Here is an 18,357-nt window from a genome sequence, read left to right as displayed (position 1 = left end):
TCAGTAATAAGAATTGGGCAGCGGCAGGAAATGTAATGCAATGGTTTAAGAAGAGGTGGCCGCCAAAGGTAACATGCTTTATCCCAAGAGAAGGCAGACGTGTTAGCTAACGTAGAAAGATTAGTGTGCGCATTAGATTAAGAATTTCGCTAATTTGCGGCTGCTTGCGCTGGAACATGCTATGGACAATTGGAAGAATATTAGAGATGCATTTATTTTTGCACTCGGCATATTCAGGGCGTTGATGATGATAACAATAGTTCCCGCGTTCAAATTCGTAAGAGGCGGTCAGTTTAAGCTAGCTAGATAGAATTTGTTGATATCGTGATTCGAGTGCCAGTCAACGTGCCCAAAATAACGTACGGCAATAATACTCCAGTCACATTCTATAGAGCAAAGATTCCAATTTTATGTCTTCAATTTGATCAGCTTGAGAGTGCATTTACTTCTCCTTTCGGACTTAATAATAGCGATAAAATAAAATGTACTTTAAGCCTCCTTTTTACGGTGCAATGTCGATGCAATAGGTCGTATCGACAATATCAGGCTACGTTGCAAGACTGCCAATACAAGAGTTTTTATACTCACAGAAAGGGGCAGTGAAAGTAATTTGAGCCTTTCGTGCATATTTTACACAGCGAATGTATTACCGTCACTCGTTACCTATCAATTCTTAAAACGAAATTATCGGAAATAACTATAGATTTATTTCTCCGCTTTCTTTGTCCATGCGTTCACCGAAATGAAGAAATACGGACCGGTGTACCACTTGCGGACATGACTGAATATTAATACAACTATGCATTTCTATACACTGGCATTTTGCATGGGATTACCATTAGTTTCTTCAATAACAAAAGAATCTCAGGAAGTGTAGGGACCTTCGTTATTCATGTACCATTCCTGGAATGGTAGGTCATGGCAGTTAAGTGAGCTGTGCATATGGCGTTTCATCACGTCCACGAAAACACTTTATATTATGTCACAAACAGCCTAACTTCTCACATTTTATAATACCAAGCTTATTAGGTGCACTCACTGCACCATATTTTATAAAACAGCCCTTACAGTCCTCTTCTGAGGTATTCATTAGCTATGACACTTAGTTTTCCCTAGATCATTCGCCTAATGTAGCTCTTCAGCGAATTGTGAATTAGTTTTCATCAGTGAGCAAAGTAGATAGTTGCTTCTCGAAAACTACAACTGGACAACAATTAGTGGTTCTTGTAATTGGGAGCACATATATAAATATAAGAAAATTAGAGTGACAGACAGCTATAAGGTTTAAATAGAAGGTCACAATGAAATGGCATTTCCAATAGCCCTTCAAAAAATGTAAAAGTCCCTTCCTTTTGTTTTCATTTACTAGCACACATTTCCATTTACCAAAGGAATTATTGTGATTTGATTTTATAATTTCAGAAAAAAAAAACATTCAATTCAAAACGCCTGCCAGTTACAAAGATCGATCTACTGGTGGGCTCCCTATCAAATTTAGCAAACAAAGATTTGCTAACGCTCATCGGAACGTCGATTAAACGAACAGTAGTGCGTATATTTATCCACCGCCGTGTTCGCGACTAATACTAATTTTTTGTACATCGTTTGTTTTCACATCTTCCGAAAGCCTGTGATGCCCTTTCAAGACAACAGGCCTGTGTACGACGTCTTGATACCCCTTTTATATCTTCCTCCTTGACTCATGTAGTAGAATCAAAACATCATGAATAATAGATTAGACTAGACCAAGCTGACAGCTCCCGCTATCTCGGCCATGTCATCTACTCCCGTGACGTCGCACAATCCGCCGAGCAAACAGGGACCGGCCAAGTCACCTCACAACTATCACCTGGCGGAGCCATGCCCATGAGTTGTACGGCACAGATAGACCCACAGACAACAGTTTTTCTGCAAAATATAAACCATATGGCTAGCTCAGTGAAAGTAAGGAGCCAGGAAGGTAGGTATTTGTTTCACTCTTCATTTAAAATATGAAAAAATCGCAAAACTTTTTGATGGAGCAATATTACCTGCAATTGAAAGTTCGCCTAAAAGGCGTTCATCCTTCTATCAATGTACAGGTAAGCAACGATGTGATAATTTGCATTTCGATGATAAAGCAATTATGAATAGCACTGTGTTATCACTCATTCACGGTGCTAGTGTGCTGCTTTGACTTATGTCTGAGTGTGCGCTCTGACACAGGTGTGAAATATCCCGTGGCATCGGCGTGTGCTCGCAGGTATTAACTCGTTCTCGAATGTGCTACATGAAATGAAGTCAACGTCTCTTTATGGGTGCATTAAATTTCCATTTTCCACAACATCTGATCTCTTTAAAGCTTGATGAGTTTAAATGGCTTTAGCTTTGCATATAGATAGCAGTATTTGCTCGAAAACAGATCAAAGCCAAGTATCGAAATGCCTGATGGCTGTGGCTCTTTTCTGCTAGTCTGTTTCAAAATGCGTCCTACGATGGACATTCATTGGCCTTGACTGCAACGCTCAGGTGCACTGGACTATGTCCATATATGTGCAGTGCTGTCGTTCAGAATGTAGTCTGAACATGACAGCCAAATAGTGTCCAAAACTGCTGAAAATATGATTCTGGGTTTTTCTCTTCTACAGAACAGTAAATTAAGAGAACACGGGACGATTACCACACCATCCACACATGCTCAGAAGGGTTTTGCGTGCCGTTTTTCTCTCGGTCGTGGCCATCGCAATGCTTTTAAGTTTTCACAAATATATGCCCGAGATGCATTGTCATGCCTTTTTCTCACAAGTATTGGTATGTCCTCTCTTTCCGCTGGGGGTGAATTAGGTCCAAAAATTATTTGGGCCGCTCTCAATAAATGTACTGGCTTCGTAATGCTAACACAAAGAACCTTTCTCCACTAACCACTCTATGTAATTGCGTCTGAAATTCTTTGTCACGGGTTTTGCGTAATGTGCTGGTCTAGAACACATATGCCGGATAAATATACTCCGTTTCATACATCAAGTGCAACACTGCCAAAACTACAGCTCTTGTTTGCGCTCTCTGCATCCACGATTAAAAATTGTGCCTGCTCTTGACGAGAGGAAATAATAGTTATTTTGTCTGCAAGCTTATTACATATTACATTTGCTATCAACTTCATAAAGAGCACGATTTTTAGGGAGAAAGGATCGGATTCAGTGAATTTGTATGCTTTTTATGCCGTTTTCGTTCGTGTCGCTTTTTCGCTGCTGCACAACCTTGCCAGCTGTGCCACTAGATGGCGCTGGCTGTGCCCTCCTCGCTGCGCATCTCTTTTTGAGAAAATGGTTCTTCGGTGTGCATTTTTTTTTATAAGATCCGCACTGCGAAGATGTCTAGGCAGGCTAAGCAAGTTATTGCAAACGTGTATGCTCGGAATAGAGCCCTTTCCGCAGGAACCACTCGGCTACAAAACGAGCGCGTAGTGATACGCCTCCTTTTTTTTTCTTGCGGACTACTTGCGTAGCTTTCGCTGCGTTGCACCTGATGTATGAAACGGAGTATAGTTATAAACATTCCTGAGTTCCGCCATAGTTCACTCTATGTCCACCATTATATGTAATTGTGTCTGAAATTCTTTGCCGCAGTTTTTGCTTAATGTGCTAGTCTAGAACACATATACTGGATAAAGAGTTATAAACATTCCTGAGTTCCGCCATAGTTCATCTCTGCTGACTGCGTTATATACATACTGAAATAATTCAGGCAGGCGTTAAAGTTCCGATTTTGCAAATTCCCAACTTTCGCGAACAGTATTTGGCATTAAATACACACGTCTTCAATATCACCAGCCTCTCCTTGTGGTACTAAAGCTGTAACTTTTGAGCGTTTTGCATAATATACACATTGACCGCATATTATGTAGCTTACTTCTGTCGGAATTCGTGCCCACTTTTCGATTTCTGTATAATTTCAGCACAGCACAGAATAACTGCAGGTAATCTTGTACCATTCATCGCCTGTTAGTATAGAGCGATTGGAACGCTCCTTACTGGAATATGCATGCTGATTCGAACGCGGCCGCCTCATTCTAAGGCCGCAGGAAGGAAGGAAGGCCGCAGGAAGGATGTGCTTATAGTAATTGGCAGTACTGGAATGTATATGAAGTATTTTATTTCACTGATAAATCTGTTTTTTTTTAATAATTTGCGTGCCTTCTTTTAAACAGTCAAGGATTACAATAAGTTTTTTTATCTTCCTGATGCATGGGCTATTCGAGGTAACCTGATTCGTCATCTGACAAAGTAATATATCCAGAATATATCCAGAACTACGGAGCTCTATTAAGACAGCTATGCCCGGGGCTTCATTTTTGTGTAATAATGCCTGCGGGTGCGTCTTGATTCCTGTCTCATCTTCAGTTTACGGTAGCATTTGTTCAGAAAACAATGCACAGTATTTACTTCTGGAGCCAGCGAAATACAACCCTCTAACACGTTTGTGACTTAACACTTAGCACTTTGCGCAATTTTGCACACAAGGCTGTGTCATTAAATATTTAGAAGTGTAAAAATTCTATAAGTCTTATATTCTCTAACCTTGCACACCTTAAAATTAAAAAACCTTTTGTAACCTGTTATTTCAAGGTAATATATGCTCTATTTTATTACGAATTCACTTATTTATACATAATTGCACGCATGTGTATATGGACCTACTTGCTCAGATGCCTTTTGTATTGGAGAATATCTCAGTAATCTACGCTTGGCTGATTACATTGCCTGATTAAGTAACTCATGGGACCAACTGGAACTAATGATAAATGATCTGGACAGGGGAAGCAGAAAGGTAGGCCTAAAGATTAATATGCAGAGGACTAAGGTAATGGTGAAACACCTGAGAAAAGAACAGCAGTTTAAAATATACAGCAAAGCGTTGGAACTGTTAGGCGAATATGTCTACTTAGGACAAGTAGTGACCGCAGATCCGAACCAGGAAAGGGAAATAACTAGCAGAATAAGATTGGGATGGAGCGCATTTAGAAGGTACTAAACATTATGACTAGCAGCTTTGCCGGTATCACTGAAGAGAAAAGTGTGAACCAGTTGCATACTATCGGTACGGACCTGTGGAGCTGAAACATGAAGGTTACCTAACGAAAAGGCTTCTGCTAATTTTGAGGGTAACGCAAAGGGCCATGGAACGGAAAATGGTAGGTGCCACGTTAAGATGTAGGAAGCGTGCAGAGTTGGTCAGAGAAATAACTCAAGTTACTGATATTCTAGTTGAAATAAAAAAAGAAGAAATTCGCATGGGCAGAGACATGTGGTTCGAAGAGAGGATAACCGATGGTCTATAAGAGTAGCGAATTCAATTCTAAGGGAAGGTAAGCGTATCAAGGGGAGGCCGAACATTAGGTGGGTGCATGAGATTGAAATTCGCAGGGATGAAGTGTATGCAGTTAGCACAGGACCGGGTTTATTGGAAGAAAATGGGAGAGGCTTTTGTCCTGCAGTGAGAACAACCTGGCTGATGATAATGATGAAACTCTTTGCCAAAGCTCCTGAAGTCAAAGGATTTTCGTCTCAGCCACAAAAGAAAGCCGTCATAGTGCCAATAAAGTATATAATACTATGAAATAATACAAGAGATTTTGTATGTGTGATAAGAAATCATTTCTAAGCAATTTAAATGTTTTTGGCCTTTAATAATGGTTTGGCGGCTCCATTCTGCCGCTGAAATAAAAATCGCTTGGCTTCAGGACTTTTGACTAAGTGTGTACGTACGTAACTCGTAATAAAATTTCTTAAACTGAAATCGCTGCCAGGATCGAAGTGATTGAATGGGTGACTGCCTTCCTGTATTCGTTCCAGCCTCAGTTTGCGTCAACGCCGACAAGGCATCTCGAGAGCAGCGAGAAGTCCTGTCGCTACGGCATCCTGTTTCCCTCCGATGAGATCTCCTCGACACAGAAGTTCCCCCTCAGGCGAGTGTTCCCCGTTTAGCGGAAGCGTCGGCTCTGAATCACGCCTTCGACGTTGCGCGTATTGCTTAGGCAAGTCGTTGGCCTTGGCGCCACGCCAAGGATCTCGGTTGGGATGAGCGTTTTTTCATGCAGATTCCGCACTGGAAATCATTTGGAATTTGGTGCCAGCTTACGACCTATTGACACAAAGTAATGACGATGGGAACATGGTTCCACAGGTGAGACTAGCCTCGGCGAAGAGCTCTTGCAAGGGACGGGGGAAAATGTCAACAACGGGTATTGACAGCCGTGTGCGTGTATGTATGTATGTATGTATGTATGTATGTATGTATGTATGTATGTATGTATGTATGTATGTATGTATGTATGTATGTATGTATGTATGTATGTATGTATGTATGTATGTATGTATGTATGTATGTATGTATGTATGTATGTATGTATGTATGTATGTATGTATGTATGTATGTATGTATGTATGTATGTATGTATGTATGTGTGTGTGTGTGTGTGTGTATGTATGTATGTATGTATGTATGTATGTATGTATGTATGTATGTATGTATGTATGTATGTATGTATGTATGTATGTATGTATGTATGTATGTATGTATGTATGTATGTGTGTATGTATGTGTGTATGTATGTATGTATGTATGTATGTATGTATGTATGTATGTATGTATGTATGTATGTATGTATGTATGTATGTATGTATGTATGTATGTATGTATGTATGTATGTATGTATGTATGTATGTATGTATGTATGTATGTATGTATGTATGTATGTATGTATGTATGGACGGCAGAAAAGTGGGCGGGTGGGGTTAAGAAATTCGCAGCGCCAAGTGGAGGCAGCTAGCGCAGTACCGGGTTAATCGGAGGAAGGGAAGCCTTCGCCCTGCACTAGAAATAGTCCGGCTGATGATGATAACGATATATGTATGTGCGCATGTACGCAAAGATGCACGCAGTATGCGTGTGGTATATTCTGCATGCAGTATAATGCAGTATGCATGATTATTATTATGTATGCATATATGCATACATATTGCATGCACACATACTTGTGTCTCACAGGGTTTAGGACCATTGAGGCAGGAGGGCGAAGAGTGGCAGTCCGAAATGATACAAACACGGTTATAATAAACTGTAGAAAAGGATGTTTTTCAATATCCTGGCCTAGGAGAAAGACAGAATTCCTCGGCAGTAAGCGTTACGGCAACGCACTGAACGGAAATGTCGGTGCATCTCATGCGTGACCTTACTGAATCAGACATTACAGGAACTTATGACGCACAATTCCGGGACACCCTGCAGGCACTCATTTAGACATACATACATACATACATTCAAGCGTACACATCCATATACACGCACATATATAATACTACATGCATCCACTCTTTCCTCCCCATATACACATACATAAATACATATGCACACAACCTGCTTTGGTGATTCAGTGTTAGAGCATGGCTTAGATCCCGGCTGTGGCGGCCGCTTCTCGAACGCATTGTAAGCCGTCTACTGAGCGACGTGAACGAAATTTTCGATGCCCTCCAAAACGACATCACTCACAGTGTCGCTTTGTGGCGTCGAGCCCAGCGACCAAAATAAAACACATGAACCCATAGATCCTTGCTAACACCTTCTGTATCTTATTGCCTTCTCTGATACGAGCATCGATTGTATGGCATACAGGAGGACATTATCTCCACTGACTTTGCAGCACCTCCGTTCAAAACAAAAACAGCACTGCAATCCAATTAGCAAGATAGGCGATTTGAAATAACCACAAATTAGCCCTAAGACGTGGACGGCAGCCTAATGTGTTAACGTAGTTTCTTGAGCGCTTCCCTCAATATATCTCGAATTGATTCAGTATGGCAGATAATACTGTGGAATAGAGATAAAGAAAGAAAAATACAAACTTGTTGATTTCTAGTGTATTTCAGACAGAAAACTAACGCGGAGATCCTGGCAGTCGTACATGACCTTCCAAGTACATTTCCCACGCTAAGTGAACGTGCGTAAAAATATTTGAAGGAAACTCTTGTGAAACTGAATAAGAATTAGTGCAAAGCTGCTCAAAAAAGTTATGAACTTAAATTCACGTATATCATGTTTAAATATTTGTTATCTCCAACTCCCACATGATTTGCGCAAATATATTGCTGCACCAAAAATGTTGTACTGCAGTTACGTAGACCATTTTTGTTACCTGACTTCTGCAATAAAAGTCCACGCAGAATATCTCAGTACTACTCTTCCTGTATAGTTCGTGGTCTGTTTTATGCGACAGAACAATAAATCTGTAATACAAAATAAAGCCTGTTTTACATAAAAAAGCATGAACTGCAAGGGGACTTCGCCAAGAGAAGATTCCTGCACGAAACACTACGTTCTCTACTGTCTAGAAATTTACAGGAGAAACATAGCTAAGGATAAGCTCATTCTGTTCTCACGGTGTGCACCGGTGACTCTGGATGCGACTCAGTCCTGCAGCACTAGCATCGCTGCCATAGCACACACAAAGAGCAGGAGATAGAGAAGGGATTTCCTATTAACAGGTGGTATGCACAAGCCTCAGAGACACTGATGCGGCAGAGAGGGCATTGGGGGGCTTCATCCTAAAGCAGTTGCTTTTGGATGAAGTAGTAACGTTACATCTAACCACCAATGCGCTCTCGGAAACAAAATAACAACCATGCTTTTTTTTTAAACAAAACAACCATGGTTGCTTTTTCATATTCCTTCCTGCATAATAATGCTGAGACAAATGTTCCTAACTGCATTTAAATTGTTTGCCGTGCGCAGGCAGGCAATATGTTTCTGGTCGCAAAAATATATTCTGTGCTGGAGATACACCATGGTATTAAAACTACGCCCAAAAATATCTCAGCGAGCGGCATCATTGCGACGGCTATTTGACATTTTAATTTTGAACCGACGTGGCGTGTTTACTGGTGCAACTGTAAGTTCCACATTTTTTCTTTTTTCATGTCAGATTCACCGCATTATAACGTTATTCATGCACGCAAACTTTGAGTAGGTCCACCTCAACCTTGCGGTGCCTATTAATTTTTCTGGACACCCCTCTTTACCTAGAAATATGGAGAAAGTTTGAAACTGGGTTCCTTCTTGTTGTTTTTTTAATAAACGTGCGGTCTACCAAACTGGACGAGCTGTTTTTTGTCATTTCGCCCTACGCTTCTACATGTGTGATCGCTGCCACAGTGGATCTTTTATTGAGTACAATAAATATAGCAAAAGCAAAACCAGCTCACTTAATATAAAATAACATATGGCACACCTACGTAGAGGTCACTCTGAATTCTGCGTTAATGCTTTATGAAACGTTCACTGTTTTTGTTCGCCCTCTGCGAGTAGACGGTACTGAACGCGTTTGTCGAGTACTTGTTTCGCCTTTATGTGAAGAAGTCATCTGATATATTTGAAAAGTGGATTCCATGAAAACCCAAAACATTTCGTGTGTAGGTGCTTAAGAAAAAACGTGAGGGATACCTGAACCCCTTTCATTCTAATCGTCTTGGCCATGCATATTGTAACATCTTAACGTGTACAAGAGCCAATGCGAAATTTGGAGAATTGAGAAGCTGCAGCCTAGGGTAAGAGAGACAGATTGATGGGCGGGAGGAGGAGGAGGAGGAGGAGGAGGAGGAGGAGGAGGAGGAGGAGGAGGAGGAGGAGGAGGAGGAGGAGGAGGAGGAGGAGGAGGAGGAGGAGGAGGAGGAGGAGGAGGAGGAGGAGGAGGAGGAGGAGGAGGAGGAAAGGCAGGGAAATTTTAAATGTACACGAGTGGCTGTTGACTTCCAATGAATAGATCAGTATGTGGCTAGTGAATAAAATATTTTTAGACTACGCATTCTTGCTGATAATGGTATCCGTTTAAGGTTTTTAAACTCAATTTCACTGCTTTAATTTTTTTCTTATTTGAAATCTTTTTTTCATTTTTCGACCAGATACCACGACTCGAAGGTTTTACAGATTAAAGTGCAAACGAAATTTGACTCTCTTTACAGAACAAAAACTTTACAGATATATTTAGCAGACAAATATAATGCTGAACGTCCTGAAACTTTTTGTGCCAAACATTCTGTTCATTTCTCGCTTTTCTGATATCAAGTATTCTAAATAAGAGCAAATCTGTAGAGATAACGCTATCGAGGGGAAACGTTTGCGGGCCGTCAGTAGTAAAAAACGATCGTGTATCCCCACTATATAAACTGCTGGTGCTGTCACAGGAGAAAATAGAATGTAACCCCCTTTATTCCTCCCCATATATCTCAGACAAGCTAATATTACTCCGCAGAAAAAGGTTTAAGTGCATTCATATCCCTTGACCACTTCCTGCCAGTCTTACAGTTCCAAAGAACATCCACAGTGATGCCGCAATATCCTTTGTATAATTACGAAGAAAAATAGATTTATCAAAGATATAATGACACAATAACTGATAATAATTAACGGCAATTTTACACCCAGAGATAAAAAGAAATCATATCATTATGGCAGTGAATAAGTAGTGCTACCTAGATATCTTGCATTAGTCAACACTAATAAAGCTCCTCATCAGTGACAACCTGATGCTGACCTTTGTAGGGCAAGTGTGTAATCCATTTTCTAAAAAATAACAGTGCGAACAATGGGGACGAACGATGAAAAAACACAGGTCAAGTCCTTGTCCTGTTTTTTTCTACCCTTCGTTGCCGTTGTTCGCGCTGTTATATTTTGGAAAATGTATCACTAACTGGGCCGCTTAGCTATCGTGTTACATCCATGACTGCAAAATCACAGTGCCCAAAGTCATCCTAACAGAAGAGAGAATTCCTTACAGTGAGGCCCCAGTTCAGTATATCCAGCACTGTCTGTCCTATTTTCAGCTCGAAAGACTAATGAAACCAGAAAAAAAAAACAAAAAAAAAACGAAAAAAAAACAAAACAAAAAAACGAAAAAAAATGAACATGGAAGCAATATACGTAGAAAATGAATAAGGTGAAGTAACCTAAGTAATTCCTGTCTCTTTCGTATGAGCTGTTCCCTACCACAGATCACTGAACCAGGATAAAGTTTCACTTCCCTTCATGCAGCGCGTCTTTCTATGAAGCTTCGATTGCAGGGGTAGGGCTGTTGCGCCCGACGGCATTAACGGGCACTAACTGTTCTGTATTATTGCTGCTTCAAAAAATGTTACTGTGTTCGTAATTACAGGAGTTACCCAAGGTTTTTTTTTTTTTTTTTTTTTTTTTTTGACGCGGTGCCCTTCTTTTTCACGTCATTAGTTCTGCTGAAGTAAGAAAAATTTATTTATTTTGTAAATTTCAATGTTTGAAATTTCATTTGGTTTCTTCAAGGCACCTAACGCTATTTTCACTTCGCACTTCTTTAATGCTTACATGCTGAAATTGGCTTATAAGGCGTTTAATATCCCAAAGCGAGTCACACTGGGAAGACTTCCATGGCGAAGGGCTCGGGAACTTAGGTAACCTGGGGCTGTTAGCATTCACTCACATCACAAGGTGCCTTGTGTCGTGTTTTCGCCTAATGGTACCGTTGCTGCCACGGAGCATATAAAACCCGCCTTTTTGCGAACAACAGTCGAGTACCAGTAGGAGTTGTAACAGCAAGCAGTTGAAGCTGAAATTACGCTTGGCTCATAACGCTTTGCAACTCTTTATCACTCTGACTGAAACAATCTTATTACCGCTTATAGAACATTAGAGAAAGGAGGATGACATAAGTGAAAGTTTTATTAGAGTTTTTCTTAATGCACGCATACAGATGCCTTCACTTTATTACAAAATTGCGAAAGGTGTCGGATGCACTGTCTTCAGCTCAAGTCAATCCCGCTTAGTGGAGCATGTTCTGACAGAAGAATTCGTGAGGGCCACAGCGCTCTCGACAATGAACACAACCGACATTTACTGCTGCTGACTTTGTAGTTCTCACACTTGCGCTGTCGTCTGGGGTCGTGTTCGAGCCCTCTGTACATCCTTGTTTTTTTCTTTGCATGCGCAAGTTTTGACACTGTCGAAACTCAACAGCGCAAAGACAGCATCCAAGGTCCTCGGTCGGCGTATCTTATCGTTTGAAAAGAGTCTGAAACATGTACGAGAAGCCTGCAGACTCCCAGACTGCGAACTTGACGCTTTTATCATCTGCTTGAGGTGCCCCTTGTTTATTCGCTCTGTGACCATGCTTTGAAAGCAGGCCGCCAAGGTGGCACTTGAACTGTGCATACGAAACCCAGCAATGGTGCTTTAGCAGCAGCGCTCTATCATAAACAGCTAAAGAGCTGGTTATGTTTCAATTATGTGGCGGAGCACTGTCAAGCTTCAAGGAAAGGCTGATTTTCCTTTGATCACTGTTTCATTTGATAGCCTGAACATTCCACAAACCAAAAAGCACAACTAGATCGCATGTAGCATGTGGCTTTGCATGGTACCGCTTCGCCGCTATAAGCTGGAGAAATGTAATGAGCACAACATGATCATCCATAGAGAGAACATTTCTGGGCTTATAGGAATAAGTAGGAAACGTGCGTTGAGTAGCTCTCGCAGAACATTCCAGAGCGTTTTATTCTAGTTGAAGACGACAAGGAGACATTGATGGTAACACTGCATTTAATAAGGACAAAAATGATGGCAGTAATGTTTACTGTAGGTTATTTGAGGAGGTTATTGTCTTTAAACACGGAGAGGTAGATTTTGATTGCGTTAATTAGAGTTATTTGTATAGTTTATCACACGTGATGATACGAGAACATCTGGTGTTCCTCTAAAACATTCCACTCAGTGGTACCTTGTAGTCAGGGATGTTTGAGTTCTTTTTTTAACTAAAACACAGCTTTAGAAGCATTTTCATTAACTGACGTATTTACGTTCGAACCTAAGTGTGAAGGGTGCGCACTAAAGACTAGACTGATTTCAATTTCCGCCTGGGATGATTATGGAGCATTTACTGAGTTGTATTCTTAATTTGGCATTTTAGGACCTCCTCAGTAAGTTAATTTGGGTTCCTAATGTTAGGCAGCCAATAATTTTATCAATTTCTTACGTAAAAGAGCAGATCAGAAAAATTCACGTAAATTTTGCAACTACTTCGTCAAGAAGGTTTTATATTGCGTTCTATATTTTTCACAAATTGTTATATATAGCAATCTAAGCTTACAAGCTTAGATAATAACAAACTGCTTAACCGTTTATTTAGATTGTTGCTCAAAATTTAGAGCAATTCATTGGGCCTCATGCGCTTATGGAAGTGGAGTTGATGGACGAGATGGGTGCTGTTTTTGTTACACGTGTTGATTTACACATAAAATTCTGCCGCTTAAAATTGCTGACACGCGGTAAAGCGGAGAGAAATGCACCATTAAACAATTCGAAAGCTGGGCACAGGCATTGCAATATTGGAGGATTTAGAACTGCTACCTTTCTCACCTTAAACCTTCTAGTTTTCAAGCCAAATATGTGTCTAATTGTGACCATGCCAAAAAACATATATTTAAGAAATTTACGAGAAAATAAAGTCGTGTAACGTCCTGTTGTTTCCCTGCCGTGATGTATATATCATGCGGATATTGTACCTGCTTTCCAGCACTAAAAGCGTCCTTTCTAGAGCAGAGTAATAGACACTGAATTTTCTTTGGCTTTACAAAGCTCTGAAGACAATGAGAATTCGACCCCTGGTAGCAGCGAATCTCCCAGTGCACAAACGCTACGTATATCGCGCTTTGACGCATAGATACCATAAGCGCTCGCTTCATGTTCTCGTTATAACGAACCACAATGTTTGCATCCATTTAGCCCTGCATAGAAAAAGGAGTAAACTCTAAAGTAGACATACATGGGCGAGAACCGGAGACAACATGAAAAAAGAAACCCATTTTATTTTTTGCACAATTCGCCGCTATGCACAACCAACTGGTCACATTACAAACATTACTTACATTTACACTGCCTTTGTTTTCATCTCAACAAACCTCTAAAGCTTTGAAGCAATAAACAGCGCTATAGAAAAAGGAAACACACTCGCGTGCCCACTTCAGATTTATTTGTCTAACAGTGGATGTAAATTCGAATTCACACGAGCCTTGTTGCAAGTGAATTGAAGAGCATTGCACGCTATAAATGGGTGCGACCTAATATTATAAACAACTGGACTAGGACACAAATTTATTTTTGTTCATTACAATTAGGGACGAAAACATTTTGGTTACCCGATTAAATACTCTGACTGAATTTTAGTAATAGACTTTCTGTTTAAGCTACAAAGGCAATTTCTAAAGCAACAGGAACTTCAGGCAGGAGGTAGAGTGCTGTCTTCGGCTCATGTGGAGAGAAACTAAGATTTGAAGAAACTGCCTCAACATACGACACACACAGGAAAAACAAACACGGTACGAAGTATTATGTGTGAACTTTATTGCAACTTTACATTGAGCAAGCGTTTGAAAAATGGCAGCATTGTAGCCCTACCCAATAGCGAAAATATCCTGGAAATAATTGCACTAAAGTATAGTGGCCCTTTGTCTGGGCTACATACTTTGGCTGATATTATTCAGTTCCTCCTTTATTACACCAGTGCTCATCACGCACTTTATATGGACAGACCACAGATTCTGGTCATCGACAGGCAGGCGGTTAAATTAATTGAACTTTATTTTATTAAACTTAACGATAAGGAAAACGTTTCTCTATGCAATGGTCCCTGAATTACTCAATGTAAATGATAGTCACGGAGAGTCATATAGAAAACACGGCGTATGCTAAAAGTATTTCGACAGGATTTTATGAAAGCCTTTACGCGAGAGACGTTTTGAAAAGTGAAGAGACTGCTTCTGCAAGAGAGGCATTTCCTGCATTCTTTTTCGTCTTTAGCATCCCGGATGTTTACCTCTGGCTGAATAAATATTTTCGTACGCTGAGACTTCTCAGTCACTAAGCAATGGCCGCACAGCCTGCGCGGACGCGTTTATCTTTAAATTTGTTCCGCCGCAATATGATATGTCACTGGCACTGAAAAACCTATGTAGAGATCGTGCTGACGAGCTGCATTATTATTAGCCTATTCAAAATAACATGTCGCTCGGCCGGACAGTCAGTGCACCAACGCTGATTTTTATCATGTTCAGGGATATGTTGTGTGAAGGCTATCCCATGCTCTTGTAGGCATCATCTTTTCTGTGCGGTCTCAAAAGCGTGATTTAGAGTTTGTTTTGTGGGTGACATATGCGTTAAGGAGTTATTTCAGCAACCTAGCTGTTTACGTTAGTGCTACAGTTTTTAGCTTTGAAAAGAGCTTTGAATTTTTCTACAACACAAAAATGGCAGTACTTAGCCATAATCTCCGATAAGAACCAATGCGATTGCAGAAGTTCTCTTCATACCTATTCTATAGCGGTGATCACATCAATGTCTCTGGAATATTTCCTTTCAGTGCAAATTCCAAAGCAGAATTATTGACGTACAAGTAAAAATATAGCTGCTAAGAAAGAAAGACTTATCACGTAGGTAGGTTTTTCTATTTTACTTGCATTTGAACACCTTTACTAAATATTTCACTGTTCGCAAACAAAAAAGAAAAACTTGGAAGCGCTACTGACTGCAGGTCATTTCGAGCACTTGGCACACTTGCCCAATGGAAACAAAATAAAACTATCCCTAATGAAAGTCGCTTGTAAGAGACGCTATCTTTTACTTTGATCTATTAAATCCCAACGAAGGCGATTAGAAAAAATAGTGATATCACAGCAGCGAGTGCGACAGCAATGCCACCTCTGTATGTAAGTGCAGCAATTTTTTCTCCAGTATGCGGCAAATCTAGCTGCTGTTTGCTGCCACCTAAGCTGATGAAGTCGTTGGCTTCACGCCACAGTAGTTTGATAGCAACTGCCCTCAAACTGCGTCGCTCCTGATAGTCATCGTGTGGCGTTTGCGGTGAACTCAGTGAGTCACTCGGAAATGTCTATAGGCTCCTAAATTTAGCGTGGTATATCACGGTCGACAATGTGTCCAATCATGGAATTTTATTTGAGCACAGGGCTCAGTATCACAACACTAGAAACTCCAGAGGATGTTAGGCGTACGCAACAGCAGAGAACGCAATACATATCCAGCACAGAACGTAGTTCATTTTCTCTATTCATCTCCGCAGAAATAAACGTTCTGAATTTTGGGTCAAATATTGTATCCTGCTAACAAACATGTTTGATATCGCTGAGATATGTTATTCGACAAATGCAGCTTTCTCAAATTTGTCTTACATGATATCACCGTACTACATAGCCTTCGCTGCCGCGTTTACATAGCCGTCCTTTGCTTGTAGTAAAGCGTTAGCGGGCGCTACGGTGCACCCTTCGAATAGTAGTTACAACTGCGACCAAAAAAAGCTTTGATATTATATAATGTTTCATGATATAAAAGGGCGTAAATTTATACTAACAATGCACTGCGAGCCACACATATTGACTAGTTATCATCTTTTCTGAAATGCAGGCCCGATGTACTTATTTTCCGTAATTAGTAATCAGTATGTCGAAATTTTTCTGGCGACGTTTTGACAAGACAGAGGAAAAGAAAGTTCGCAAGTTTTTTTTTTGTTTTGTTAAGAAGATGCTACAACGTACTCACTAGTCTCCTAAAGCTAGCAGTAGCACAAATACTGGTCTTAAAACAGTATTAGGGTTATTTTATCTTTTAACAAAATTCCTTCTCATATCGCCAAACTAGCATGCGCTTCAAAATTGAACACGGATTCGTAAGTATGGTAAAAGTATTTTCGTGAGAACCCTTCCTGCTCACAGCGTATGCGTTGCAGACCTGCACCCCCCCCCCCTCCCCTCCAACAAAGATTGCAAAAAATATCCAATACATTTCTACTAGCGAAGTGCTACTTTATACGAGCGGCAACAAACTGAAACCGGGCAGCTTGGTTAGGGACAATAGTACACCTTAATAAGCATCTATGTTTCAAGGCAATATTCTCATGACATCGTCTATAAATGCATATTAGCGAATAGATTGAAATTGTAACATCCTACTCACCGCTAGAGAAGCCGAGCACGAGAGGAGCATTACCGCAAATCCGGTCCATGCCGTGGGCAAGGCGAGCAGCGTCCCGCGTTTGGCTCGAAAACGCCCCATCATGCACAACGAAAACACCCGAGTACGAGGCAGCACGCAGCCCGACGCCGGGGCATGTCATTTTACTCTGACGCGCACAGCTGCACAATTCCCGAAGCCGAGTACATTTCTCTGACCGCGGACGCCGGATGATGTTGGTCCGCTACTCTGCTGCACAGCGGAGATACACAGGCCTGAGATAGACACAGCGTCGACCACGGTCACAATGCGTTGCTTTAGCGGAGGAATAGCTTCGCACGGAACCTTTGGAACCGTTTGCTGACCTCCGATAAGGCCTATCTTCTCTTTCTCCACCCCCTTTCGTCATGTGCCGCTACTGCGTTCTCCCTTCTCCTCGTCCTCAACGCCGCAAGCGGGGGTGGTGTCGTCTGCAACCCAAGAAGAGTCCGCAGTTGCGGCAGTAGCAGACGACGCAGGAACGCGGCGGCGATCGAAGCGCCACCTTGACTCGGCATTCGCTACTGCTACATACGCGCTTCTCCGATTTCAAGTAACAAAAGCTGGCGAATCTCGCGTCGAAGAGCAAGAGAGGCCGCGTGCAGAAAGGCGCAATTATTCACTTCCTCACGCCTACTCGCGTTGCATGATTGGTTTCTGTGTAACAGCAGAAGCAGCAACAACCGACCGAAAACACGCGGGTGGTGTTGGCGGGGGCGAGGGGGAGCGAAGAGGAGGTGGACGGGGATGGGGAAGTGGGCGGAAGTTCGATTAGACTCCACTTCCGGTGGCGCCCAGAGCTCTCGGTACACTAGCTGGCAACTCCAGTCTGCGGCAGAGCGAATGCTTCCGCCCTTCCGTTCCAGCTCGACCCGCGTCCGCTACTTCCGGTTCGAGGGCCACATCGGCCCTTTTGTTCTTGACTATTGAGGCTTTGAAGGACGTCTGCACAAAAACCGCTCGGGTCAAATTTTGTGCTCTGAGGTTAGGTGATGGCCTCTTTTTGCCAGCATGCCTGGAACAATTAGAGTACATTGCGAGGTTTGCGCAAATAGCGTATTTTCTGAGTAAGCAAAGATCGACATTTTGGTAGTCATTTCTAGCATGCTGATGAGTTTTCATTTAGCTGCCCCATATTGTGGCGTCATTTTCCTGGCGTTTCGTTTTTGCGCAAGAGGTAAGGGCCCCGTGTCGCACCAATGCCGGTGTCGGCTTTGTTATCAGTGGTTGAAGCGCGAAAATCCACAATGAATGATAGAAAACAAAAGCGAAAAACATTTTTCGTGCATACGCTATTGCGTA

The 18,357-nt window shown here is 41.5% G+C and overlaps 1 protein-coding gene across 6 annotated transcripts in view; it reads right to left on the bottom strand.

Annotated features, from left to right (window-relative positions):
• LOC146174189 (receptor-type tyrosine-protein phosphatase H-like) overlaps positions 1-17,635 on the bottom strand; it is a 165,925-nt gene extending 148,290 nt beyond the window's left edge. For 2 of the 6 annotated variants that reach the window (XR_014702078.1, XR_014702079.1), the window contains exon 1: positions 17,020-17,635. Coding sequence is in view for 4 of the 6 variants with exons in the window: in XM_084584377.1 (XP_084440503.1) it covers positions 17,020-17,121 (102 nt within the window). In the remaining 2 variants the exon portion in view is untranslated. The remainder of the gene's footprint in view (positions 1-17,019) is intronic. The other 4 variants (XM_084584377.1, XM_084584375.1, XM_084584376.1 and 1 more) reach the window with 4 other exon arrangements.
• Between the last annotated feature and the right edge of the window lie 722 nt (positions 17,636-18,357).

This window comes from Amblyomma maculatum, chromosome 11, assembly GCF_055883805.1.
Source record: "Amblyomma maculatum isolate TAMU_Amacu chromosome 11, ASM5588380v1, whole genome shotgun sequence".
In the NCBI taxonomy this organism is placed as follows: domain Eukaryota; kingdom Metazoa; phylum Arthropoda; class Arachnida; order Ixodida; family Ixodidae; genus Amblyomma; species Amblyomma maculatum.
The sequence above is the reverse complement of the archived record's forward strand: the minus strand, read 5'-3'. Positions and strand labels throughout refer to the sequence as shown.